Below are 25,801 nucleotides of genomic sequence, written 5' to 3'. Positions count from 1 at the left end.
CTTTTGACCTGTGGGGACCCATACCAGATTCTTAAAAAGAAATGCAACCGCACTCAATCTTGAATTAGTAGCATACCCAGCCAACGGTGCTTCCATCTTGTTTGGGCAGCTTGTTTACCCACATCCAGTTCATCACAGACCTTAGACACCAGTTCAGAACCTTAGTTAACTCATTGAAAGCAGATGTAAAGGAGAGATAGCATTGAGTGCCCAAAATCTTCAGCCAAAATCTCCAGACAGTTTTGTGTAGATTGAACCTTGTGGCATTCTGCATGTGAATGGATGGAACAGTAACTCCACCTGCCACCTTTGTAGACCCAACTTGCAAGAAGGAGAGACCACAGTATGTCTCCTCTTTGCTCCAAACACAAGAGGCAACCCAGAAACATATCAGGGGATCTTAGAGAATAAACAATATCTTATTCTCACTTACCATCTCCTATCTATGCTCACCCAGTTTATAATAAAGACATTCGTGCCTGAAGATTAAACACCACATGTAGAAGTTGGTATTCTTGAAAATATCATGCTAACTTTTTATGAAAGCAAGTTCCAGGCTTATGGATTTGGAGATTAATAGGTGGAAAACTCACACAGTGTCTGCAAGAGAGTTATACCTAGAAATTAGCTGTTACTCCCATCTGGCCTTCTGTTATTTTTCCTTATACCTTGTTTCCCTTTCATGCAACACTGAACCTTTTTTTTTAAAGTTTCATTAGAATATTGAGTTATGTAGATTAAGAGGACAAAAATAAATTGTTACTTACTTGACTGGGCTGGTTTATGCCAAGTACCACAGTCCTATATAGCTTAAATCTAATTTACTCCCCTTTCCCGGTGTTCATTCTAGGGGACACTGCTTCCAATCTTGGAAGTGCTGTGGATGAGCTCATGAGGCACCAGCCCACACTCAAGACAGATGCTACTACAGCCATAATTAAGGTAGGAAGTAGAACAAAATGGTTCCTATGCTGTTTGTGTCTCTATCTTGCCAACCTCCCAAGTTGTGCACCTGGAAGTTGTCTCTTTTACACTGTTTTTTTTCCTGAATGCAGTCTTATTTGGAGAATAACATCCCAGACTGGTATTCTGGAAGTCCTAACCAGAACTTGTTCCATGCCAACATGTTTGTTCACTGTTCTGCAGTTACTAGAAGAAATCTGCAATCTGGGCCGAGACCCTAAATACATCTGCCAGAAGCCCTCCATTCAAAAGGCTGATGGAACAGCCACTGCTCCGCCCCCTCGCTCAACTCATGCAGCAGAGGAGGCCTCCAGTGAGGATGAAGAAGAAGAAGAGGTGCAAGCTATGCAGAGTTTCAATGCCACGCAGCAGAGTGAGGCAGAATCCAGCCAGCAGTGAGTAGCTGAGGCTAAAAATAACATACAGCAATCCTGTGAATGGTGGCTTGCTGCAAAGTCTAGCCTGCACTTGCTTTCTGATCAGTTTTTAAAGCTGCTTGAAAACAACCTGTATTTGAGGGCAGGGTGGATGGGGGGCTTGGCAAAACAACTGGGCTGTCCTTCATGTTTAGGAAGAGCATGGTGATGGTTCAGAGAACCCATGAAGTTAATTCCATGAATCCAGTGAGGTCTTGTTTTTCTTCAGTGGCAATCCAACATGCCACATGGCAATTAGTTTTGAAACGGAGAGTTTCAGAGCAGCTGGTGCCAGCACGGGGTGTGTTGGGACGGGTAAGCTATACAAAAGTTACATCCCACTGGATTAGCAGAGGCTCTGAGTAAGCCTAAGCAACTCTCTGGATCCTGGTCAACGTGCTTCACATAACTGTCAAGGTTGCTGCATATAGCAGAAAATGTACTTGGGCATCTGTTACCCATGTTGACTGGCAAGTACATTGTACACAGCAGAAAATGCATTTGCATAGCTCTTCGTGTGTTCGCAAAGCATGCATTTTCCTGTGTGCTATGATCACTACATTGAGGGAAAAGCAGAATTTGAGGCTACTGTTGAGTTCATTTAGAGAAGTGTACTGTTGCAAAAAAGCAAAAAGCCCTTCATAAGAGTAAAGTTTGATTCCTTTGAGCATTTTTGGTAGAGACTTTTTGAGAAATGGTGCATTTGTTTCAGTGTATGTTGACTTGTCTCGCTGTTCATGCCTGCCTCATGGTTTTGAATCAAGACAGGATAAGACCATGGTCATTTTACTGTTTAGCATTATTGTGATATTGACCCTTCAATACAAGGTTGCTGACATTTAATACCTGTTTGGTATTGAAGCAGGCCACAGATTCACGAATAACGCCTTAGATTCATGGTTTGCATTTGTTTATTTAGTAGGTTTACAGTGCTATACAATGAACAGAGTTTCTAGATAATCTAGGCAGTGAACATAACACAGCCAGTGAATGGTAGAGTTGGCTCTGCTGGATTTATAGCCCTGAGATGTGATTGAAGTGATATATTACACCAGGGGTCATCAACCTTTTTAAGCAATGAACAAATTCCTATGCCCCACAAATAACCCAGAGATGCATTTTAAATAAAAGCACACATTCTGCTCATGTAAAAACACTCTGATTCCCGGACCATCCGCGGGCTGGATTGAGAAGGCGATTGGGCTGCATCTGGCCCACGGGCCTTAGGTTGCCTACCCCTGTATTATACAAAGCACAGTTCTAAGAAAAGAGGGTGGGTGAAGCTGTTATAAAGATCACTTGGTCCACAGCAGAACCCAGAGGTGGGTTTCAGTCAAAGTGGTACTGTTAGCTTTTCTTTCTTGTTTCTGCAAGCTGATTCTTCACTTACCTATTTCCTGCCTTACATACATTTTACTTGGAAGTAAGCACCACTGGCTTTCAGAGAAATTCACTTGCAAGTGAGAGTGGGTGGGAATATTTAATTTCCTCCTCTCAGATCCATTCAATGCTGTGCATGTGTAATCTTCCTGCTCTCCTGGCATGGTTAATTTTTCTCTGGGGAATGTGCTCATTATTCTGTTGGCTTGTGACTAGGAGAAATTAGCTTTTGTGAGCTTATGGGTAGGGTTGGCATGCCAGTCAATTGACAGATCAGACATTATAAATTTGCTATCTGTTATCATTTGACCACAATCACGTACCTCATCAAGGAAATGGTTGAACTTACTAGCTGCCTAATTAGCACAACTGCATTTAAAACTTTTTAGTTGGTTGCTGTTGCTATACTTTATTTGGGATTTTATTTCATTATGTAGTCATAGACTGACCCTGGTGTTCGGGATAAAAGCTAGAGAACAGTTCAGGGAATTCACATTTCAAGTGATTGAAAGTTATAATTCACTACAGTTCTTTTTTAAAAAAATATGGTAGTAACTTTATTATTTCATTAACAGATAATTTTGTTTTTGTAATTAGTATCAATATCAAACATGTTTATCTTTCTGTTTTTGTTCTAATTAAAGTTAATACTTTTAAAGTTAACCACTATTTGGTCAGTTGACCAAATCTTTTTTTGATTGGTCAGATGACCAAACTTAGCTGCAAGTCCTTTCTAAAAAATGCATCAACACAGAGTAGTCATTGCTTTGGAGAAACTCCCAAATTATAACTTACCAAGGACCACAATGGCTGGATCTTTTCAAACCTTGATAAACCTGCTTAATCCCACCACTGGGCTTTCAGATTGGCCATGTTCTCATGTAAGATTAAAACATGACAGGAAGGAGCTGCTGTGAGCCTTGGGCTTGTGTTCTTCCTCTCACCTCAGAGGACACCTACAGGGTTTAGTTTCACTTCCACAAAACCTGACTTATTACATATAAATCAGAGATTGTGATTTTTAAAAACCTGTTCTGTGTAAACCAGCCAGCTTCAAACCATGGACTGTGAAACTGTCTTATTTAACTAGCCCAGGGGGTGGGAAACCTGTGGCCCTCCAGATGTTATTGGACTCCGTCAACCTCAGGTAGCATGGCCCAGTGGTCGGGTATGATAGGGGTGTGCAGCAACCTGTAGAGAGCCACAGGTTCCTCATTCCTGTTTTACACCATGATACCTGGTTCATAGGACGTGATAAGCCAGGTTTTGTGGAAAGTGAATCTTAATTCTCCCAGCCATGTGGTAGGTGGTGTGTGAATTGTGCTTCCCCTCGTAAGTGTGGTAGAACCCTAGTAACATGATGTTTCCAGGTAGCTTCTGTTTTTACTAGAGTTTTATGTTTGATTGTTTTACCGAGAAGAGACTTGGGCTGTGGTCTTTTGCAGACTTACAAGGGAGTGAGAACAATTTTATTCAGTAGAACATACTCTATAAGTAAACATTCATAGGCTCAGGCTGCTTTCTTTAGCTCTGCCTCATGATTGTGTAGATGCTGAGGAATAATTTTTATCACTAAAATGTGTTTCTGGTGACTAGAATTCTGTACTTAATGTGTTTTGTTGTGAGTATGACATAGATTGAGGAAAGTCTTGTAGCTGAGCTCGTGAAATCTAGTCTGCTGACTGTTTACAGGTAGAATGCTGAGATCTTGGCAAAACCAGTTATACATATTTCATTGAACTGGTTTTGAGCAATGATTGCATTAGTTCTTGGGACAAGGAGCCTCCTATTGCACTAGCAAAGGGCAGGATTACATTTGGGGTGGGTGGAGGGTCCCCATGAGCATTTTTGGCATAGTTTTGCTTGCTCCCTGGCACCCTGATCCCAGCTGCGCAGAAGGCCTTACTCAGAGACTCTCTTGGCTCTGCAATGCTTTGGCAAGCTCTGCAGCAGCTTCTGAGTGCCTGCCAGCTGTTTCTTTGTAAACTTCTGAACTCTGAAGTTTCCTGTCTATGGGGTTTCTTAACCCCATAAACTCCTGGCTCTGTGGTACTTTGTATGTGTGCCACATGCTGGGTAATGCCGCGGGGGAAATGAGAGAGGAGTAGTTGCTGTCCTGCATTGAGAGCCTGCTGGCCCCGAGATGGCATGATGCTTTGCAGAGTGGGTGGGTGGAGGAAGAATGTTCAGGCACTGGGAAAAAGTTTGTCCTGGCAGTTCTGGTTTATAGGCAGTTTTCTGGCTTAAGGAGCTCTGGATCCAGTTGTTTGCTGGCTTGAGGATCCTTGTTTAGAGTAGACTGTTTTGAATTAAGCATTTGTTTCTTTGTATTGCCTTAGTTGAGAACAGACCTGTGTGCGTGGCGGTTTAGAAACAGTTAAACCTCCTTCTAGTTTCAGGGAGGCAGCCATGTTTCTTTTGGCCAAACTTGCGGGGCCGGATTTCCTTTTGGCTTGCTTGCTGCCATGTGGCAGGTGCCTGGTGCAGACTGGAGAGGTCCCAGTATCCTCCACTTTTCTTCCCCCCGCCCATCCACCCCAAGCATTTTGCCTGGCCCCTCCTTGCCTGTGTCAGACTTCGCTTTCTTCTCTTCCTTCTCCGACCAAACCTTGCACCGAGCATGCTCTTTACGTCACTGCCCAACTGTTCCCTCCCCTCCTTCTCCTCCTCCCCAGCTCCATTTTGCTGCAGAACTCCATGGCGCCTGGCAGTCGACCATTCATGGCCCCTGCCACATTCCCATCTTTAATCCAATTTGAGGCCAGCAGCCAAGATGGGCAGCACAGTTATCCCCCTCCTTTTGCCTTTTTCTGGTGTCTCCTCAATGCTGGTATCTTTTGTCACCATGATGCATTCTGGAGTGCTTCAGGCGCGGTTTTGCCGCAGTCTTGGCGCAGGGCTGCCCTCTGGAATTTTTGTTGTTGTTGGAAGAGAACGATGGTACTTCTATTCTCCCAGTTTATCTTTTTGGGAAACCTTAATAGGAGACAGCTTTGCATAAAACCTGGAATGTGGGAGCTGGATATTGCGTGTCTAGGACTAAGAAAGGTGAGCAAAGATTTTGATAGTGTCTTTCGTGCGGTTGCCCTCTGATAAATTTGATTGGGATCTGGGGGAGAATACTGTAAGGTGACTGCAAGCTGAGCAGCTAGTTCACATATCTACAACCCAAAATCGAGTGTCTGGAGGCCTGTATTGAACAATATGGTTGCAGTAATGAGCCTTTTCCCCCCTCTAGGGTGGTCGGGACAGAAGAACGGATACCAATCCCACTCATGGACTACATCCTTAATGTGGTAAGTTCTCGATTAGTGGGTGGTCCTTGAGGGATACCTTGGCAGGATCGGCTTCAGTCAGCAAGGCTTAACTTGCCTGGGCCAGATTGGTCCTACGGAGATCCCTCTGTGGGCCGGATTGCGCGCCTGTGTGAGCATACGCCCCCATGATTTTCGGCGTCTGCACAGATGCGGTATTTGGTGTCTGCGCATGTGCAGACACAGTATTTGGCAGCATGGAAACGAGTCCCCGCGCTGCGCCAGTTTAGCGCAGCACATGAGCGGACAGTTAAGTTTGGCGGCAACTCATGGGCCGGTCAAACGACCTCCGCGGGCCACTTCCAGCCCATGGGCCTTAAGTTGCTGACCCCTGGTCTAGGGAGATATTCAGGCATCCCTAGCTCTTTCGGCTGACACCTTTTTTGTTTCCAGCCTCACATGCCATGTTGTTAGAATGAATTTGCATGGCTCTTGTAGCCACAGTCTTGTCACTCAGTAATGCTTCCTGAACTTGCTTGGTGTTGGTCTTATTTAAAGACACAAATACATGTTCAAAATAGCAATATTTTATTATTTTTCCCAGCTATAGGATTATTTTAAGAGGTAGGAGTTTGAGTATGTAATATTCACTTTCTTAACACACCAGTTAAATAAAAAAAATTACTGCAGGTTTGCTGATTATCTGCAGAGAGAGTGTGTGTCCTTTTAATTAAACCTGGAATGTCAAAGTAAACTTTGCTTTACTGATTGCTTTTTTTGGAGCAGCTACCCTTGGAACCCATCTATCAGGGTTGTGAGGATATTGGACCAAGAAAACACTCCTTCTTTGGCTTTACTGTAGTTGCCTCTTGAAAGATGGATGAAATTGGATTTAGAGAGTGTAGAGAAACTATGGAGTTGAGAGCTCTCCATGCTTCACTCTCCATTTGGGCTTGGTCTGGGCGTAGGCTACCCAACCTTTTGTTTTTGTATGAAATGTTGATTATTTTCTTCCTTACCCTCCTTTTCTGTCTCCCAGATGAAATTTGTGGAGTCCATCCTCAGCAACAATACAACAGATGACCATTGTCAGGAGTTTGTGAATCAGAAGGGCCTGCTGCCCCTAGTCACCATCTTGGGCCTGCCCAACCTGCCTATAGACTTCCCCACCTCAGCAGCCTGCCAAGCTGTGGCTGGAGTCTGCAAATCCATATTGGTAAGGAGGAGAATACAACATTTCCCTTTCCAGAAGGTAATTATCACTGCCATCAAGTTGGAAGTACACACAAGCTTCTGGAAATCCTACTCTTTAACTCCTACTCCCACCCCAAAATGCATCTGCTAGACGTTCCTGTTGACTGTGTCATTACAGCTAACAGGTCTTATTTTTGAAGGGCTAAGAAGCCCTTTAATTGGAGATAGCTTTTTGAGAAATGTAGCTTGGCAGAGGACCTCTGCACCTCTCCCAGCATTCGTTGTGGTCATGTGCATAATTTTAGTGTATTGCCAGAGAAGGGCCAGTGTCTCAAGACTTTGTCACCTGGATGGAGTTGTAGAACTATATTTAAGAAATCCAAAGTAAAAATGTAAGAAGGAATAAATCATATCTATAGAACAGGCATGCTTTCACAGTTCATGTTGGGACTATCACTCTATAGCATGATTTCCACTTGCTGCTATTTTGTGGGAGCATGGGAAACCTGTAGAATACAGCTGAAGAATTCTGTTTCCTAAGAATCTCAGCTTTTTATTTGATTTCACTGACTGGGGTGGAGTTGGGAGAGCAGCAACAATTTTATGGTTTAAAGAAACGTTTTGAGGGAAAAACCTCAAATCAGAAGGGCTAGGATAACATTTCTGGGGAACAGAGCTTTAACATTCTGTTTTAGCTCTTGGCTATTCCATATGATTTTCAGAAGCAGAATAATTTATGCTTCAACAGTTTAAACCGCATGATTATGCAAAACAAACCCTGCTGATTTGCTTTGGTTCCAGAATTTATACCAATTGCAAAGTTCAGCTTTTGGGGTTGTGGAACTTGGGCTATGTTGTTACAGAATGCTTAGTTTGTTTTTAGGACAGAGGCCACTCAGCCTTAACTGGTTTTTCTGATGAAACATTTTACTTTGGTTTAAAAGAGCAGGCTGTTCTCTGGAAGAAGCCAGGATTTAGTTGGAGCAATTAAAAGATGTCAGACAGTGAGAGTGGTTCCATGTGGTGGCAGCTCCACATTTTGGCGTCTGCAGTAGTATTCATATACTGGTCATCATGTGGATCTCAGTTGCATGAAGTCTCTGCCGGGGCTTAATTTGTGCCAGAGCTCACTTAGCTGCAGCCTCATTGTCTGTTGGTTTAGAGTTCATTTCCTTCAGACACTGCACACATCAAGAATGGCCCTAGTGGCCCTAGATCAGAAATGAATGTTTGGAAACAGACTTGAGGCATAGCATTTTTCCCTTAGAAATTAAGATGGTCTTTTATGCTGCTCCTGCTCTGCTTAAGCTGATCCAGGAATAATAAACTTTAGGTGACCAGAACCACTACTTGATCAAAAGCAATTTTAGAGCCCTTTTGCTGAAATTGCTCCTCAGGCAAATCCGCTAATGTTGCATCACCACACAATATAGATGCAATGATCAAGGAAGTAAAAAATTAACAAACCAGTTACTGTAGTTTTAGTACCAGTGCCAAAAATCTTCTTAATCCTCAAAGCAATACAAACCAAAGCCAGTTTCTCCTAGATAAGCACTGTCAAATTGGTTCCATAGATAGACTTCTTACTTTCAGCAAAATAACCAACAATTTTTCATTTTCCAGCTTTGCATATAGAAGCGTAAAATAACAAAAAACATTGAGTGAGTGTTCTCGGCTGATGCTGATTAGCAAATATACAGCTGCTAATTCAAGTTCATTCTTTTATAGTGTCTGTCCAGGTGACATAGTCTGTCTGTCAAGGCTTCCCTGTATAAACTCTGAGCAATGATGCAGGGCCACCACATATAAAAGTTTAGTAGTAATATACACACTGCTGGCAAGACTCTGCCTATTCCCTCCCCTCAAACAGTGCTTGGTGAGGGTTGCAGGGAAAGCAAACAAGACCCTTACCATCCTATTTGTTTGCTATGATCTATGGCTTACAAGTCTTTGTCGTCTCAAATAGGCTGTGGCCTCCACTTCATTGAAACCCAGTTCTTCACTTTAACATTCAACATTTTCTTGCAGTGACTGTTGATACATTCATAAGTGTTGCTTGTCTCCAAAAGACCTGGCAAGTGACATGGTACTTGATTCCTGGATCTCAGGCCATAAGAGGATAAGAGGAATCCTTGTGGCCCAGAGTCCAGCACTCTGTTCTCACAGTGGCCAACCAGATGCCCTCCAGTTTGGGTTAGTTTAGAGCATGTGTCAACTGCATGAAACCAAGGTGTATTATTGGATGTGTGCTGGAGAAAGGGGCTTTGTGCATTCATAGAAACAAGACAAAGCTAAATCAATCAGTACTTTAAATGCTGACTGGTGAATAAGCTGTGGCAGCACCTTATACAGCCTTCTGGTGTTCAGCAATCCATGGTAGCGACACTTCCTTGAAGCTCTGGGTATAATGTCATGCTTGGCTTCTGGATGTTGGTATGGTCTTTTTATGCAGAAGATGTGCATTTATAATAGCGCTTACTGACATGCAGTTGTGTCGGGTCATTCTCAGCACTTGCTGTTTTGTTCTGAGAATAAATTTGTATACCCATATCATTCCACATGCCCACAATCTCTCACCATCTTTGCTTCATTCAGTGTGCCAATATTACAGGCTTTCTTACCTTGCAACCTGTTTCTAGATCCATGATTAGCCCAATCATCATGTTCATTTCTCTTCAGGAAGGCCAGTTTAACTTTGACAGTTGAGGAGTCGTAATAATTAAACTTGGAAATCCACAGAGTTTACTTGGAGCAGTGAACTTTAGGAGTTTTGTTTTTCTCATTCAGTGTACCTGACTTGCTATAACTTTTTGTAGACACCTGAAGGCAGTCCTGTTTGGGGAAGCTTTTAATGTTTGGTGTTTTGTTGTGCTCCTTTATATTTTGCTGGAAGCCGCCCAGAGTGGTTGGGGCAACCCAGTCAGATGGGCTAGGAACAAGAAATAAGTTATCGTCGTTGTTGTCATTGTTGTTATTATTATCTACATAGCACCACTTTTCTTACCAGATCCACTTCTGCCAATCTAAGCAGTACCTAAATAGATCAAGGGACCAAAAAGGTCATGTATCAAGGATGCTGTTGTGGCATGAGTTTAAACATCTGTCCCATCAGGGATTAAACCACATAATTTAGATTACCATGTACTTTGCTGGAGCTCAACATCTCTATTAGTTTGAGCAGGCAGTGATCAATATGCTGTGATCTCTTGACTTGGGGAAACCACATCTGAACTGTAATATGATCAGCCACTGCTCTTCTAATTCTGTCATGGTAGCTTAGCGGGTGGGTTTGGAGTGCGAGTCTGCGCACTTGTTGCTTAGCCTTCTTGTGTGGGCTAGTGAGCAAGCTGGTGGTACTAGCTTGATTAGTGGGGAAACATTATCTATATTTAGCCTTAAGTCACTAAATGTTAACAATGTGGCCTTAACAGCTGGTAAAGCTTCCAATATTTCCCTGAGAGAAAGTGATGGATACCTTCTGAGTGCTGCTGGGTATTCAGTAATCCACAGGCCACTACTGTAAAATGAACATCCTGAACCAGAGATTGGTATAGTGGGTGGTTTTGAGGCAGAGATCTGCACTTACTGAGCCTTGTTTAATGGATGTCACTGTTTATCTTTTCTACCTTAGACGCTATCTCATGAACCGAAGGTCCTGCAGGAAGGCCTGCTCCAGCTGGACTCCATCCTGTCTTCCCTGGAGCCTCTACACCGGCCCATTGAGGCGCCTGGTGGCTCGGTCCTGCTGCGGGAGTTGGCATGTGCTGGCAATGTGGCTGATGCCACCCTCTCAGCCCAGGCCACACCTTTACTTCATGCCCTGACAGCTGCCCATGCTTACATCATGATGTTTGTACATACCTGCCGGGTAGGACAGGTAAGAGCAACCCCCAAACCTTGTTAATGACCAACCTGGTCTGGCTACTGCTTTCTGTCAGCAGAATGTAGTCCGGGCACTTAACAGCGTGCAATCTCTTCTATTACAGAGTGAGATCAGAGCCATCTCGGTAAACCAGTGGGGTTCCCAGTTGGGCCTGAGTGTGCTGAGCAAGTTGAGCCAACTCTACTGTTCCCTGGTATGGGAAAGCACGGTGCTGCTGTCACTATGTACACCAAACAGGTATGGAGCATTTGGCGGTTGAGAGGCTTGGGCTTGGCAGTGGTGGACAGTTTTATCATTTACTCCCAGAATTTGAAATCGGTAGCAGCCAGGTTAATGTCTTCCAAGAAGTCATTTGGCAGACAAGAATTCTGAGGGCTGAAGAGAGCCAAATGTCTTAGACTTGTTCAAATGCACGTCCTCCTTGGGTCCCTTAAGGAGTTTATGTGTAACATAATATGGTAAAGTAGAAGCCATTAGTACATGCTCCCTTGGCAAGCAAAGGCTACAAAGAGATTTCTCTTATCCATCATACCTAGAGTCAGTTTCTCATCTGTAGATTAAGTGAACTTTGACCTAGATTCCATTTAGCAGCTTTGGAGCACACTCAGCAATTTCAGTTCTTATTTAGCCAGACTTGTTCAATCATTCTAAAAGCTGATGTGGCTAAAATGATCAAAAGCATGGGAGGAAAAAGCAAGAGTCCATATGGAAATGTGTAGAGGGCTTCATCTAGCCCAAAGAGCATAAACAGCTCAGCACTGACTAGGGAGATGTCTGTGATCCTTCATTTCTGTGCCCCATGCTTGAAGGGTAGTGCATACCCTTGCTCCATATTGCTAAATGTTTTTCTACGGTGCTGTAGGCTAACGTGCCCTGCCAGATGAGTGCCACCTGTAGCTGTGACTTACCTTTCCATGCTTGCAGTTTGCCTTCAGGTTGCGAATTTGGCCAAGCTGATATGCAGAAGCTGGTGCCGAAGGAAGAGAAAGCCGCCCCCAATTCCACCCAGGGAGCCAAAAAAGCAGGTATGGATGGGAAGCAGGATCCTTATCCTGGACATATTGAATATTGTGGCATCGCTAGAGGAACTTTGATTTCGTGGTACCTATGCTGTGCAACATGAGCATGGTTGTAGAAGATACGTTTTGTAGTTCAGTTGCTATATATATACTACATGTCAAAATATAAACACCCTCTAAGGCATACTCTGTGTGGTCATAAAACGCTGATTACATTTTACACATTATTCAGGGCTACAAAACAGATGTCTTTAGCAGGGTGAGCAAAATTGACCTAACGAAGGGTATTGCATGCTGTAGCATCAGCACACTACTAATATTTCTGTGATTTCAAACTTCACTGTCTGAGCTGCAGTCAAAACTTTGGTGTATCAATTCAGATTGCCCTGAAGGTTTTTGGTGGGAAACTAAAAGTTTTAATGTGTGATATTTTAATGTATTTTTAATCTTTGTTGGAAGCCGCCCAGAGTGGCTGGGGAAACCCAGCCAGATGGGTGGGGTACAAATAATAATTTATTATTATTATTATTAAAAGCCCCCTGGTGCCACCTGGTTAGTAAATTGTGTATAGGTGTGTGTGTGTGTGTGTGTGTGTGTGTGTGTGTGTAAAAATAAATAATAAAACTAGTGTGGCCCCTGGGGGAGTATGATCCCAACAACCCATTTAAGTTTGAGACCCCTGCCCTTCCATGTGCCCTTTGTTGTCCAGTCCAGTTCCTGATTCTCTTGGCTCTTAAAGTACTTCACTTGAAATGACAATGTTGTAAGATGCAGACCTTTTTGAACCAGTGGGCACATTTGGAATTTTAAGGATGTTGTGGATGCCAGTCACAAGATAGTTGCTGTGGGTGTAATGTTTAACACAAAATGTTTGCCACATCTGAAGGAGTAGGAGGGAAATATATAGATAAAAAAGACAGGACCACAGAATGACATGAGCATGCCCCTCCCCAGTCAGTTTGGGAGGGAAGGCATCTAGATCCATCATTGATGTGCTCGGTCACAGAAGCTCTTTGCATCTTTCCTCTGGTATCCAGTGACATGTACATGATTAAGGGGGCATGTTCAGTGTTGAAGAGGCTGAACCAGTCAGGGCAAACAGGCGCTCATAAGGAAGAGCAAGACATGTCTCGTGCATCATGAATATTTAAGGATTATTTACTGAGACCTTTTGTGGTGCCATAGGAGGTACCAGTGAACACACTGGCATCTGCTGGCACCATGTTGGAGGCCCCAATGTAAAAAAATTAATCCCTTTCTAAACTCCTAAATTCAACTGATAGAGCTACATTCTTCAGCGATTGCTTTACCCAGGACCTTTTGTCTGCACATTTGAATTTATGGACTCTAGGTACCTCCTAAGTAGAATTTTGGAAAATAGGCTGGCAGAACCAGGTTTCCAAGTGATCTTGACTTAGAACTGGAAGAATACAAGACTAGTAATTTAAATAATAATAATAATAATAATAATAATAATTTATTATTTATACCCCGCCCATCTGGCTGGGCCTCCCCAGCCACTCTGGGCGGCTTCCATAGAAACAAAAAATACAGTAAAATATCACACGTTAAAAACTTCCCTGAACAGGGCTGCCTTAAGATGTCTTCTGAATGTCAGGTAGTTATTTATCGCTTTGACGTTTGCTGGAAGGGCGTTCCACAGGGCGGGCGCCACTACTGAGAAGGCCCTCTGCCTGGTTCCCTGTAGCTTTGCTTCTTGCAATGAGGGAACCGCCAGAAGGCCCTCGGCGCTGGACCTCAGCGTCCGGGCAGAATGATGGGGATGGAGACGCTCCTTTAATTTAACATATTCTTCTTGCAGATGGTGAATCGGAAGCAGTGGCAGCTGGGAGCATGGAAGCCTCTGCTCAAGGCCTGCTAGAAGGAATTGGCCTGGATGGTGACACACTGGCACCAATGGAAACAGATGAGCCCAGTTCCTCTGATCCCAAGGGGAAGTCAAAGATCACTCCAGCCATGGCAGCCAGGATCAAACAGATCAAGCCCCTCTTGTCAGGTGAGAGCAGGAGAATATTGGGGGTGGTTAAGAAAAGAGACAAGAGCTTAAGCAGAATATGCAGCTGGGGGTCAAAAATTATTTGTATGCTATTTTGCTCCTTGTTTTCCTTTTTATGCTGAAGTACAAAGAGAAGGCACTGGAATATGACATGTCCCTTCCTTTACTGAAGCTATAAGACGTGTTAGGTTTTGGGTACCCTTTTTAAGAAAGAAAGAATAAAGTATGTCTCTGGAGCTACAGAATTGATTTCATGCTCTGTGGACACTGCATCTTGGCCAGAGGAGCAAGAACAACTGTTGCAGACCTCAGAACATACTTAGGTGGCGGTGGAAGCTACAATGTACAAAACGATTCCTGCTGCTCCTCAGAGAAGGAAGAGAGGGGTGGCAGTGACGGGGGACAGAGGCAGCAGTGTGCAGAAGAATGACTCATGGCTTCAGTTGTCTAAACATGAGTGCAGTTGTCTCTATGGGAGACGAGAAATAAGAACTTGAGCTCTTAATGCAGGATGGCAAACATGACCTGACAGCCATTACTGAAACCTGGCAAGATGAGTCTCATGACTGAAATGTAGAAATTGAGGGGTACAACCTGCTCAAAAGCAATAGATCAAACCGGACGTGGGGAGAGGCAGCATTATATGTAAGGGATGTGTACACTTGTGAAGAGATTCATGACTTGGAGCATGAAAGGCAGGTTGAGAGTACATGGGTAAAAATTGTAGGGGAGGAAAACAACAGTGACCTTACTATGTGTGTCTTCTATAGACCTCTAAGCCGGACTGAGGACTTGGATAATGCATTCCTCGAGCAGGTTACCAAACATTCAAAAAGGAGAGGTACAGGGAACTTTGGAAGGAAGTGATCGTGTCTTCTTGGCTTTTATTACACACAGGCAAGGGAATGCTGAGTGTAGTCAGACATGCACTCTGGACTTTAAGAAGGCTGATTTCAAAAAGCTTAAGGAACTACTGGGTGTAATCCCATGGTCAGAAATACTCAAAGAAAGGGAGTCCAGGTTGGATGGGAGTTTTTTAAAGGTGAAATATTGAAGGCACAAAAGCATACAATTCTGGCAAGAAAGAAAAGTGGGAGGCACTTGAAGAAACCAGTGTGGCTGCATAAGGAGTTTACAGATGAGCTGAAATTTAAGAAGGAAATGTAAAAGTAATGGAAGAAAGGAGAAATCACAAAGGAGGAGTATACACGAGTTGCTTGGAAGAGAGGTTAAAAATAATAATAAAAGGTTTCATTGGCTATGTTTGAAGCAAGAGGAAGAACAAGCAAGTAGTATGTCTCTTGCGTGGAGAAGATGGAGAAATGTTATTGGATGACAGAGTTAAGGTGGAACTGTTCAACACCTACTTTGCCTCTGTACCCAAAATGAAAGTAGTGCCCAACCAGGTGATAACAGAAGAAACGATGCAAGGAGGGAGCTGAAGCGCAAGATAAGAAAAGAGGTAGTAAGGGAACACCTTGCTACCTTAAATGAATTCAGTTCTCCAGGGCCTGATAAGCTACGCCCATCTTGTTGTCCTCCAGCTGTTGCTGGACTCCAGCTGCCATCACCCCTGACTATTGACCATGCAAATGAGCTTGGAGGTGTACTCTCAGAGCTTTTGTCTATAATCTTTGAGAATTCTTGGACAACAGGTGAGGTCCCTGCGGACTGGAGGCGGGCAAATGTTCCCATCTTCTAAAAGCAGAAAAAAGAATACCCAAGTAACTACCGACAAGTGAGCTTGACATTAGTAGCAGGAGAAGTGCTAGAACATATAATTAAATAGTTGGTCTGTGAGCACTTAGAAAAGGATGCTGTGGTTACTAAGACCCAGCATGGGTTTCTCAAAAACAAGTCCTGCCAGATGAATCTCATTTTGAGAGAGAGAGAGAGAGAGAGAGAGAGAGAGAATGTTATAAGGTTGGTGGATCAGGGGAATGCGCTGGACATAGTGTATCTTGATTTCAGTGAGGCTTTTGATGTCCCCCATGCTGTTCTTGCAGAAAAGCTGGTGAAATGGGGGCTGGATGAGGTAACTCTTAGGTGGGTTTGTAGCTGGTAACAGCTCCTCACCATCCTGGAAAACAGTGGCGTGCCACAGGGTCCTTGGGCCTGTTGTTCAACATCTTTATAAACAAGTTGGATGAAGGAATTGGGGGGCTGCTCATCCAATTTGCAGATGACACCAAACTGGGAAGGGTAGCTAATGCCTCAGAAGATAGAATCAGGATTCAAGATGATTAAGGGAAGTAATAGTCCTGCTCAATTCTGGCTTGGTCAGACCACACCTGGAATGATGTGTCCAGTTCTGGGCATCAAAATTTAGTAAGGATATTGACAAGTTGAAACGTGCAGAGGAGGAAACCAAGAGATGGTCAAGGGCCTGGAAACCAAGCCTTATGAGGAACGGTTGAGGAAGTTATGTATGTTTAGCTTGGAAAAGAGGAGAGAGAAGATATGATAGCCATCTTCAAGTATCTAAAGGGCTGTCACATGAAAGATGGAGCAAGCTTGTTTTCTCCTGCTCTGGAGGGTGTGACCTAAACCAAAGGCTCCAAGTTACAATAAATGAGATTCCTACTAAACATCAGGAAGAACTTTCTGACAGTAAGAACTGTTTAACAGTAGAACAGACTCCTATCAGAGGTGGTGGACTGTTCTTCCTTTGAAGTTTTTAAGCAAAGGTTGGATAATCATCTCATTTATGATCTAGCTGAGATGCCTGCATTGTAGGGGGTTGGGCTAGTTGAACCTCTCCAGTTCTATGATTTTATAAGTTTATGGTTCTCAGTAAAGCAGGAAATTGGAGATTATGCCAACACCAGGTGGAAAGTCCTCGTAAGCTTCTTTATTTTGGCACAGTTTACTCGTACCAAGAGTTCCTGCAAGTAAAGAAAATTAGTTCTTCATTCTCTCTCTGTATCTCAGCTTCGTCTAGGTTAGGCCGTGCCTTGGCTGAACTGTTTGGGTTGCTGGTCAAGCTGTGTGTGGGTTCTCCAGTAAGACAACGCCGGAGCCACCATGCTGCTAGCACCACTACTGCTCCCACACCGGCTGCTCGCTCGACAGCATCAGCACTGACCAAACTACTCACAAAGGGGCTTTCCTGGCAGCCCCCACCATACACGCCCACCCCCCGCTTCCGGTGAGTCCTGTCTACTATAAATTGATCTCAAGTTCCACAGTGTTTGCAGGAAGAAAGGAAATTTTAGACTTGGGTGCTTGTAAATACTCTTCCTGAGGTGCTGGGACTCAAAGAATGTTTGAGTGTTAAATCTTGCAGAATCATCAGCCTAACTATCGAAATCTATTTTTCTTCTAGGTTGACTTTTTTCATCTGTTCTGTGGGTTTCACCTCGCCAATGTTGTTTGATGAGCGGAAGTATCCCTACCACCTAATGCTGCAGAAATTTTTGTGCTCAGGGGGCCACAACGCACTCTTTGAGTAAGCATTTATCTACTGCACGCCACTTTTTCTAGTGTAGGAGACTGAAAATTGGGTTTGAAGGTTCTGTAGTTTTATGTGCTGTAGTCAAAAAATGAGATTGAAAACTAAGACCTCTGTCATCCATTGTTTGCTCAATTACTTAATATAACATACGTTGTTAATGACACTAATTGTGTGGCTGATGGAGGTGGCACAAGGAGTATGTGAAAAGTAACTTTCAAGTCAGTGGGAAGATCAATAAATGGGGCCCAAATGTGGGTGCATAACATGGTGGGATCCTGTAGGAAAAACATTCAAGTCCAAATGCTTAGAGGTTGTGACACTATTTGTGTTCATTCCTTTTTTCCTTTAGAACATTCAACTGGGCCCTATCCATGGGTGGCAAGGTTCCTGTCGCTGAGGGCCTGGAACACCCAGACCTACCTGATGGCACAGGAGAGTTTCTGGATGCCTGGCTTATGCTGGTGGAGAAAATGGTGAATCCCACCACAGTGCTGGAATCTCCCCATTCATTGCCTGCCAAGCTGCCAGGTGGGCAGAACTACCTGCAGTTCAGTGCCCTGCGCTTCCTCGTGGTAACACAGAAGGTGAGCAGCCTCTCCTATCTAGCTTATACTATAGGTCTATAGGCACCATTATACCAGAATCTGGTGCAATGTGACTTGATTGTGGCAAGGACTCTCAAATCATTTATTTTATTCTAATGTTATAGTCTAATAAAGCTGACCTATGTGGTGCTCTCGGTAGTCCTTACAACAAACCTGTTCATCAAACGCTTTATAGAGAGTTCAAAATGCTATATAAATGCTAAATTATAAACATTTAATTCTGTTAATACCCCTAGCCCAGGGTTTTGTGTTGCACAATTCCCTGCAAGCACAGAATTTGCTACTTAATGTGGAATACACCATACTGAGAAATCTCTTGCTCTTTTCTTTTTGAATGATTCCCCTCCCCTCCACACGGACACATATTTTGCCACCTTCTGCTCCAAGGAATGTAATCCAAGTAGGACTAAGTTTGCTAATTCTTTCTCCGTGGTGCAGGCAGCCTTCACTTGCATCAAGAACTTATGGAACCGCAAGCCACTGAAGGTATATGGAGGACGCATGGCAGAGTCCATGTTGGCCATTCTGTGCCACATCCTGCGTGGAGAGCCTGTCATCCGTGAGCGCCTTGGGAAGGAGAAAGAAGGAGCACGCAGTGAGGAGGAGGCAGGGCAAGAGGAAGGTGGTGCCCGAAGGGAGCCCCAGGTCAACCAACAGCAGCTGCAGCAGGTAGAAATCAACTTTATTCCACCATTCCACAAAAGAGCACCCTCCCATCCAGAGATACTCCATCCAAACTGTGTCTTCCACAACAGTCTCTTCAGTCTGCATTTCTGATCTTTTAAAAACCTGTCTCTCTCTCTTCAGTTGATGGATATGGGCTTTACACGGGAGCATGCCATGGAAGCTCTGCTGAATACCAGCACCATGGAACAAGCTACAGAGTATCTGCTGACCCATCCTCCTCCACTTATGGGTGGTGTTGTTAGGGTAAGGCCACTTAGCAGCTAAGACTAAGTAGAAGGGGAAGGGCATATTCCTGGGCTGCCACTCTCTCCAGCTTGATACTTCTGAAGGAAAATGTGTATTGCTAGCTAATTTAATGTAGTTGTGGTGGCCTTAGCCAGGAGGATTGTGTAAGCAGTGTACCCAAAGGGTAGGTCTCTTCCTACTTGAATTCTGCAATTTAGGCCCTGTAGACTGTTTGGAGAAGTCTTTAGTTTCCCTTGCATTGAGTTCTGTAACCTCACAGGGTTATTTCTGTGTTGTATGACAGGATCTGAGTATGTCTGAAGAAGATCAAATGATGAGGGCCATTGCTATGTCACTGGGACAAGACATCCCCATGGACCAAAGAGCTGAATCACCAGAGGTAAAGGCATCATAAGGGGATTCCATAAAGTTCTGGGTTGAAGGAATACTTGTGAGGTTTTTGGAAAGAAGTCGGGAGTAGGCTGGCATATGCATCCTGGAATTCAAAGGTTGTAGAAATGTGGTGAGAACCTGTGGTCGTGACAATGTAAATATCACAGACTCAATTTTCTTTGGTAATAATAGGACAGCTGCAAATGGCAGAGGAACCGTGCCTTATCCTTGAGGGATGTAGGCAGGTGAGTCAGTGGTGCTGTGAAAGCAATATTTATAACCAGCCATTTCTGCTCTCTAGGAAGCTGCCTGCCGAAAAGAGGAGGAAGAACGTAAGGCCAGGGAGAAGCAAGAGGAGGAGGAGGCAAAGTGTCTAGAGAAGTTCCAGGATGCTGAACCTCTGGAGCAAGAAGAGCTGCACAGCTTTACAGACACCATGCTTCCTGGCTGCTTCCACCTGTTGGATGAGCTGCCAGACACGGTGTACCGTGTCTGCGACCTCATCATGACTGCCATCAAGCGCAATGGTGCTGACTACAGAGACATGATCCTCAAGCAAGTGGTGAATCAGGTGAGCGTATCTACCAAGACCACACAATCTCTTTACAGTGGGAGGTGTCCTGAACAATACCCAGTCCATTTTATGCTATTCTTGCTCTGAACAAGACTGCATTATCCCAGTTCTCTGTTAGCCTAGGTGATTATCCAAGATGCTCTAGAACAGGAAAAGGCTTCTTTAGGTACTTAAGTTCACGAGGTTTCCAGGGACAATCTAGAAAACAGGCTGCAAGCATTGGGTTCAGTTAGAGCTTGGATTTGAGATCCTGGAAGATAATACCTGAATTGGGCTGCACGATGTGTGCTGGATGAAAGTACTCCCAAGGACTGCTTAATGTACAATACATTAGGAAAAATCAAGAACCCAATTGAAAACTGGATGTTTTCCTCTTTGTGTATAAAACAGAAAGCTCAGTTGGCCACAGAGGCTTTGAGGTAGATGTGTACACACATGGGTAACTCAGGTGTAATGATACAGGCGACTCCTCATTTACGTACCGGTTACATTCCGAATTTCTGCACGTATCACTGAAATTGCATAAAATGGGGAGTTGCCTGTCAGCTCAACAAAGCCCCGCTGATGTGTGTGGAAGAAGTTTCTTCCCTATGCATCAGCTGAGCTGGTCACGAAGACCCGCTGCCACTTGTTCACGTGAGCCGGAGGCAAAGCAGGGCTTTCTGTCCGATGCTCAGGAAGGCGCAGCAGCAACCGCTTTGACACACATCAGCTGTTAGCTGGGAGTCTCAGCAAAGCCCTGTTACGCCTCTGGCTCACGAAGAGACCATCCCCTGAGTTTGAAAGATGTCCCCTTCAGTGCGGGTCTCCTCACGAGATAGAGGCGCAGCAGGGCTTTGCTGAGGGTCATCAGGTATCTCCCCCCACTTCCAGGTTTCTGGAGCCATGCATATGCGCGGTCACACATGAATTGAACACACATAAGTGGGGGGATACCTGAATATATATGCTATATGTCTCTCTTGAAACATAAGCATTTATCTCAGTGGGGAAAACTCTGTTTAAGTAGCTGGGGGGCAGCGGGGAGATAATGTGGAACCCAAGATATAACAAATTAACAAGTTCATGTCTCCAGGTAGAATTCATAGAGGTCAGTGTTTGATATGCTTAGGTCTAAATTTTAGAACAGTTAACTTCCTGTTGCCACCAGATGCCTGTAGGGCCTAGCAGCATAGCCTTCTGAGCAAATACCTTAGTGCCATTGTGTTCTGGATGTTCTGTAATGGATTAAGACTAGTGTCCAAGAAAGGCTATCTTGCTGATAATCCACTCTATTCATAACATGCCCTTTCTTTGGCAGGTGTGGGAAGCTGCTGATGTCCTCATAAAAGCAGCTCTGCCCCTCACCACTAGCGACACCAAGACTGTCTCAGAGTGGATCAGCCAGATGGCTACCCTGCCACAGGCCTCCAACCTGGCCACACGCATCCTGCTGTTAACTTTACTCTTTGAGGTGAGTCCAAGGAAAGGGAAAGGAGACGTACCCACCCCCACCAGTTACCCATGTCTTTGTTCAACTTTTACCTGGGGTGGGGTTGGAGGGTCAGGACTGGACTTTCAAGCCTTTGAGGTGATGGTTATCATGTTTTCCTATAGAATTTGGATTGCTCTTTACATATAGTGTTTATCTCATAGCCCTCTCTTGCTGTTTCATTGCTTTAATCACTAGATGTTTCTCACTTCTCACAAAGTCCAGGATATAGAGCATACGGAATGTAATTATTTGATAGAGAGAGTGGATGTGATCACTCTAGTTCATGATACTTTGTCATTTAGGGTTTTCCATTGTAACTGCATCTATATGTTAAGCAGTGTCTGTATGTGTTATATAACATTAACATATTCGTATTTCATATTTGACACTGAAATATTCCTTTTTTCAAGGATACTACACACACACACACACACACACACACACACACACACACAACCACAGAATACTCAAATTCAAATAACTTTGGTGAACACAGCTACAGATTGCATTCTACTAGGCCAGCCTTCCCCAACCTGATGCCTTCCAAATTCTTGCTGGCACTGATGGGAGCTGTTGCTAACATCTGGAGGGCACCTGGTTGAGGAATGCTGTATTACAGCATACAGTTGTGTGGGATGGGGTAATTTTTTACAGGACAGTTGTGCTTTTCATTCAATCATCATCATCAACTATTCTTATTATTCTTATTACCACCCTACCCATCTGGCTGGGGTTCCCCAGCCAGTGTGGGCAGCTTACAGTATATCAAAAAACACGTCAATAAACTTTGGATAAAGAGGTTGATAAAGAGGTTGATGTGAACTACGCTGAGGACCTGTACAATAGAGCATGCACTTGAAAAGAAAATGCCTCACACTCCCCTTCACTTGGCTCTGAAGTGATGATAACACTTAGAACTTTGAACGTAATGGTCAGTTTGTGCTCCAATTAGTCCTGTCTGCTGCATGGTTGCCAACCTCTTTACCTTTGTTTCCCTGCAGGAGCTTAAGTTGCCATGTGCTCGTGTTGTAGAATCTAGCGGCATCCTCAACGTTCTGATCAAACTGCTAGAAGTGGTGCAGCCCTGCCTGCAAGCTGCCAAGGAGCAAAAGGAAGTGCAGACACCAAAGTAAGCAACAAAACAGGATATAGCGTGGAGCTGGAAAGCCCCAAGCCAGGCTTACCCACACTTTGATATACATTACCGGGGTTTTGCTTCTGGTCTTTCTGGAGAAGCTACCAGTTTTGTATTTGTACCTAATGAAATACATAATGGTTTAATAATGCTGGATGCAGTTACTAACCTGGAATGAAATTGGGTTTACCTCCCTCCTTGAGTCCAGAAGGTCTTGCTACTGTTTTCTTGGCAGGGTTTTAGTCCCAAAAATGGCTGCAGTATCTTGGCTTAGGAACCCATGCAATATATTTTGTTGGATGCCTTAGCTGATGTAATTAACTTGCCTCCCACAGGTGGATCACCCCAGTGCTGTTGCTGATTGACTTCTATGAGAAGACAGCTATCTCCTCCAAGAGGAGGGCCCAGATGAACAAGGTATGAGCTCAGGGTGGTGGTGTGGGAAATGCAAGCTATTACGAAGGGGACTGGGAGAAAGGATCCTGGCCACTGTGGAATTGTGAGTGTGCACGGCAAATAAGCTGTGGCATTTGCAATACGCCCTGATACAACCAGGCTGCAATCTTTTATTAGAACTGGGAGCAAGTTCCATTGAACTTTATGGATCTCAATTCTGAGTAGACATGGAGAGAACTGCAGTGTAGGTCTGCAAATGCTAAGAATCTGTCTTCTTTCTCTCCAGTACCTCCAAGCCAATGGCAACAACTGGCGCTGGTTTGACGATCGCTCAGGCCGTTGGTGTAGCTATAGTGCAAGCAACAACAGCACCATCGACACAGCGTGGAAAGCAGGAGAGACCAGTGTTCGTTTCACTGCTGGCCGCCGGCGCTATACTGTGCAATTCACTACAATGGTGCAGGTATAGGCATTGGGAATGTTGTCATGGGTGTTCTCTGAGGTCGTTGGGCACATGGAGTATGGTAGTCTTAACCTCCCTCTTGTTTCCTTAATCAGGTGAATGAAGAAACTGGGAACAGGCGTCCAGTAATGTTGACCTTGCTCAGGGTGCCCCGGCTCAGTAAGAGTATGAAAGAGGGCAATGGACAAGAGCTGGAGAGAACCTTGGAGGAAGGCAAGGAGGTTGAAAGCAAGCCAAAGGAGGAGAAAGCAAATGGTACTGAATATGTAGTCTCATCACTGGGTTTCCTATAGAGTAGGAGACTGGAACTTGTAACCTCAGACCTATTTTATCTTCCCTCATCAGATAGCCCTGCTTCTACTGAGAGCCTCACCCTGGAGAAGGAAGCACCTTCAGAAGAGGCCAAACCATCAGAGATCCTCATCCAGGGCCTGACAGAGGAAATGGTTACCGTGTTGATCCGTGCCTGTGTCAGCATGTTGGGTGTTCCTGTGGAACCGGACACACTACACGCCACGTTGCGCCTCTGTCTGCGCCTCACCCGCCACCACAAATACGCCATGATGTTTGCAGAGCTCAAGAGCACACGCATGATCCTGGGTCTCACGCAGAGCTCTGGCTTCAACGGCTTCACGCCTCTTGTCACCCTTCTTTTCCGACACATAATTGAGGATCCCTGCACACTCCATCACACCATGGAGAAGGTATGGCTTGCTTCTGCTGACTTCACCATAGAGAAGGTAGAAGCTTTCTTCTGTATAGGTCTTGCACACTAAAGAGGAGACTTGACTCAGCTCAGACAGCATATGGAAAGTTTTGCTGCTTCAGTAATTACTCAGGCTTCCTGAAATACCCATTGACTTGTCCAGTAGAACTGGCTTTTTCAATTGCCAGTATGAACACACATTTCTCTTTTTGTCTGTTTCAGGTTGTGCGCTCAGCAGCCACCAGTGGAGCAGGCAGCACAACTTCAGGTGTTGTGTCAGGCAGTTTGGGCTCTCGGGAGATCAACTACATTTTGCGAGTGCTGGGCCCAGCTGCTTGCCGCAACCCAGAGATCTTCACTGAGGTGGCCAATGGCTGCATTCGCATTGCCCTGCCTGCTCCCCGTGGCTCTGGAACTGGTAAGTAATTCAAAACCCTGCTGGTTTTCCTACAGTGTCTGCGCTAATGCTGTGTGCCCATTTGCACATGGAACTTCTTCATAATTTGAGGTAGAAGGAGATCTGGGTCAGGGATAGAAGAGAAGTATGAATCCTATAGTAATCTTGGTGCCAAAATAAAAAGCAGCTGGAAAAATCGCAAAGAACTAAGCCCCTTCCCTCCTTAAGTCCCAGGTTCCTTTACCAGTGTTGGCTGCTCTAGTTTTTTTTATTATTTCTCCTTTTGCTCCCCAAGCCTCTGATGACGAATTCGAGAACCTGCGGATCAAGGGCCCCAACGCTGTGCAGCTGGTAAAAACCACTCCAGTAAAGCCCTCACCGCTGCCTGTCATACCTGACACTATCAAGGAGGTGATCTATGACATGCTGAATGCTCTGGCTGCCTACCATGCCCCTGATGAAGGTACATGACTGCCTGGGACAGGGTGGGTGGGAATTTCTATGCATGGGGGAACCAAGGGCCTCGTTCTGTTGAGGAGGACTTCATGTTGCCTGAACAGAAGCTCCCTTCTGATCAGTCCTTTTTATTAAAGCTGGAACCCAGTATTATCCATTTCACTTCCCATCCCCAAAAGACTAGTAATAACAAAGTGCTTTTCTTTCAGCAAGTCTTCAGATCATGGAATTGGGTGTAAGATACACACCACACCAGCTTCTTGAAATAAACACTTTGAATTTGCCATGTATATATGTATAACGGCTCTCTGAAGAGACATTGTCAATGGTGGTCATGGTTTCATTTCCCCTCTCCAGCAGACAAGTCTGAACCCAAGGCAAGCAGTACTAACCAGGAGATGAGCCAGATCCTGCAAGAAATTGGAGACGATATGTACCAGCAGTATCGCTCTCTAACCCGCCAGGGCAGTGACTTTGACTCTCAGACCGGCTTTGGCATCAATGTGAGTCTGCCAGAAGCAAAAACCCAAACTCCACAGTAACATCTATCAGCTGTCAAAATCATTAAGCCATTTTTTCTGCAGCAGTATCATAAATCCCATATCATCTAATTTTTGGCTCTTTTATTTCCTTTTGCTTTTTGAGGTTTTCAGTCGTTGGGGGTTGTGGACTGTATCTGAAGCATTGTTTAGATGTTGACTGCTCCTCTG

General features: G+C 44.5%; 1 protein-coding gene across 1 annotated transcript in view; it reads left to right on the top strand.

The window, feature by feature from the left end:
* Window positions 1-25,801, top strand: part of HUWE1 (HECT, UBA and WWE domain containing E3 ubiquitin protein ligase 1) — a 74,078-nt gene that overhangs the window by 17,053 nt on the left and 31,224 nt on the right. The window contains exons 18-41 of the mRNA XM_081893586.1: window positions 851-942; window positions 1,147-1,358; window positions 5,998-6,055; window positions 7,053-7,265; window positions 10,839-11,084; window positions 11,194-11,327; window positions 12,015-12,115; window positions 13,932-14,126; window positions 17,058-17,274; window positions 17,452-17,574; window positions 17,930-18,164; window positions 18,624-18,854; window positions 18,993-19,115; window positions 19,402-19,497; window positions 19,792-20,061; window positions 21,365-21,517; window positions 22,540-22,667; window positions 23,009-23,090; window positions 23,356-23,532; window positions 23,628-23,787; window positions 23,878-24,236; window positions 24,461-24,656; window positions 24,931-25,098; window positions 25,449-25,594. Of these exons, the coding sequence (XP_081749712.1) occupies window positions 851-942; window positions 1,147-1,358; window positions 5,998-6,055; window positions 7,053-7,265; window positions 10,839-11,084; window positions 11,194-11,327; window positions 12,015-12,115; window positions 13,932-14,126; window positions 17,058-17,274; window positions 17,452-17,574; window positions 17,930-18,164; window positions 18,624-18,854; window positions 18,993-19,115; window positions 19,402-19,497; window positions 19,792-20,061; window positions 21,365-21,517; window positions 22,540-22,667; window positions 23,009-23,090; window positions 23,356-23,532; window positions 23,628-23,787; window positions 23,878-24,236; window positions 24,461-24,656; window positions 24,931-25,098; window positions 25,449-25,594 (4,115 nt within the window). The remainder of the gene's footprint in view (window positions 1-850; window positions 943-1,146; window positions 1,359-5,997; window positions 6,056-7,052; window positions 7,266-10,838; window positions 11,085-11,193; window positions 11,328-12,014; window positions 12,116-13,931; window positions 14,127-17,057; window positions 17,275-17,451; window positions 17,575-17,929; window positions 18,165-18,623; window positions 18,855-18,992; window positions 19,116-19,401; window positions 19,498-19,791; window positions 20,062-21,364; window positions 21,518-22,539; window positions 22,668-23,008; window positions 23,091-23,355; window positions 23,533-23,627; window positions 23,788-23,877; window positions 24,237-24,460; window positions 24,657-24,930; window positions 25,099-25,448; window positions 25,595-25,801) is intronic.

This window comes from Podarcis melisellensis (assembly GCF_964234715.1).
Source record: "Podarcis melisellensis genome assembly, chromosome: 17".
NCBI lineage: Eukaryota > Metazoa > Chordata > Lepidosauria > Squamata > Lacertidae > Podarcis > Podarcis melisellensis.
This window is presented reverse-complemented; position numbering and strand designations above follow the sequence as displayed.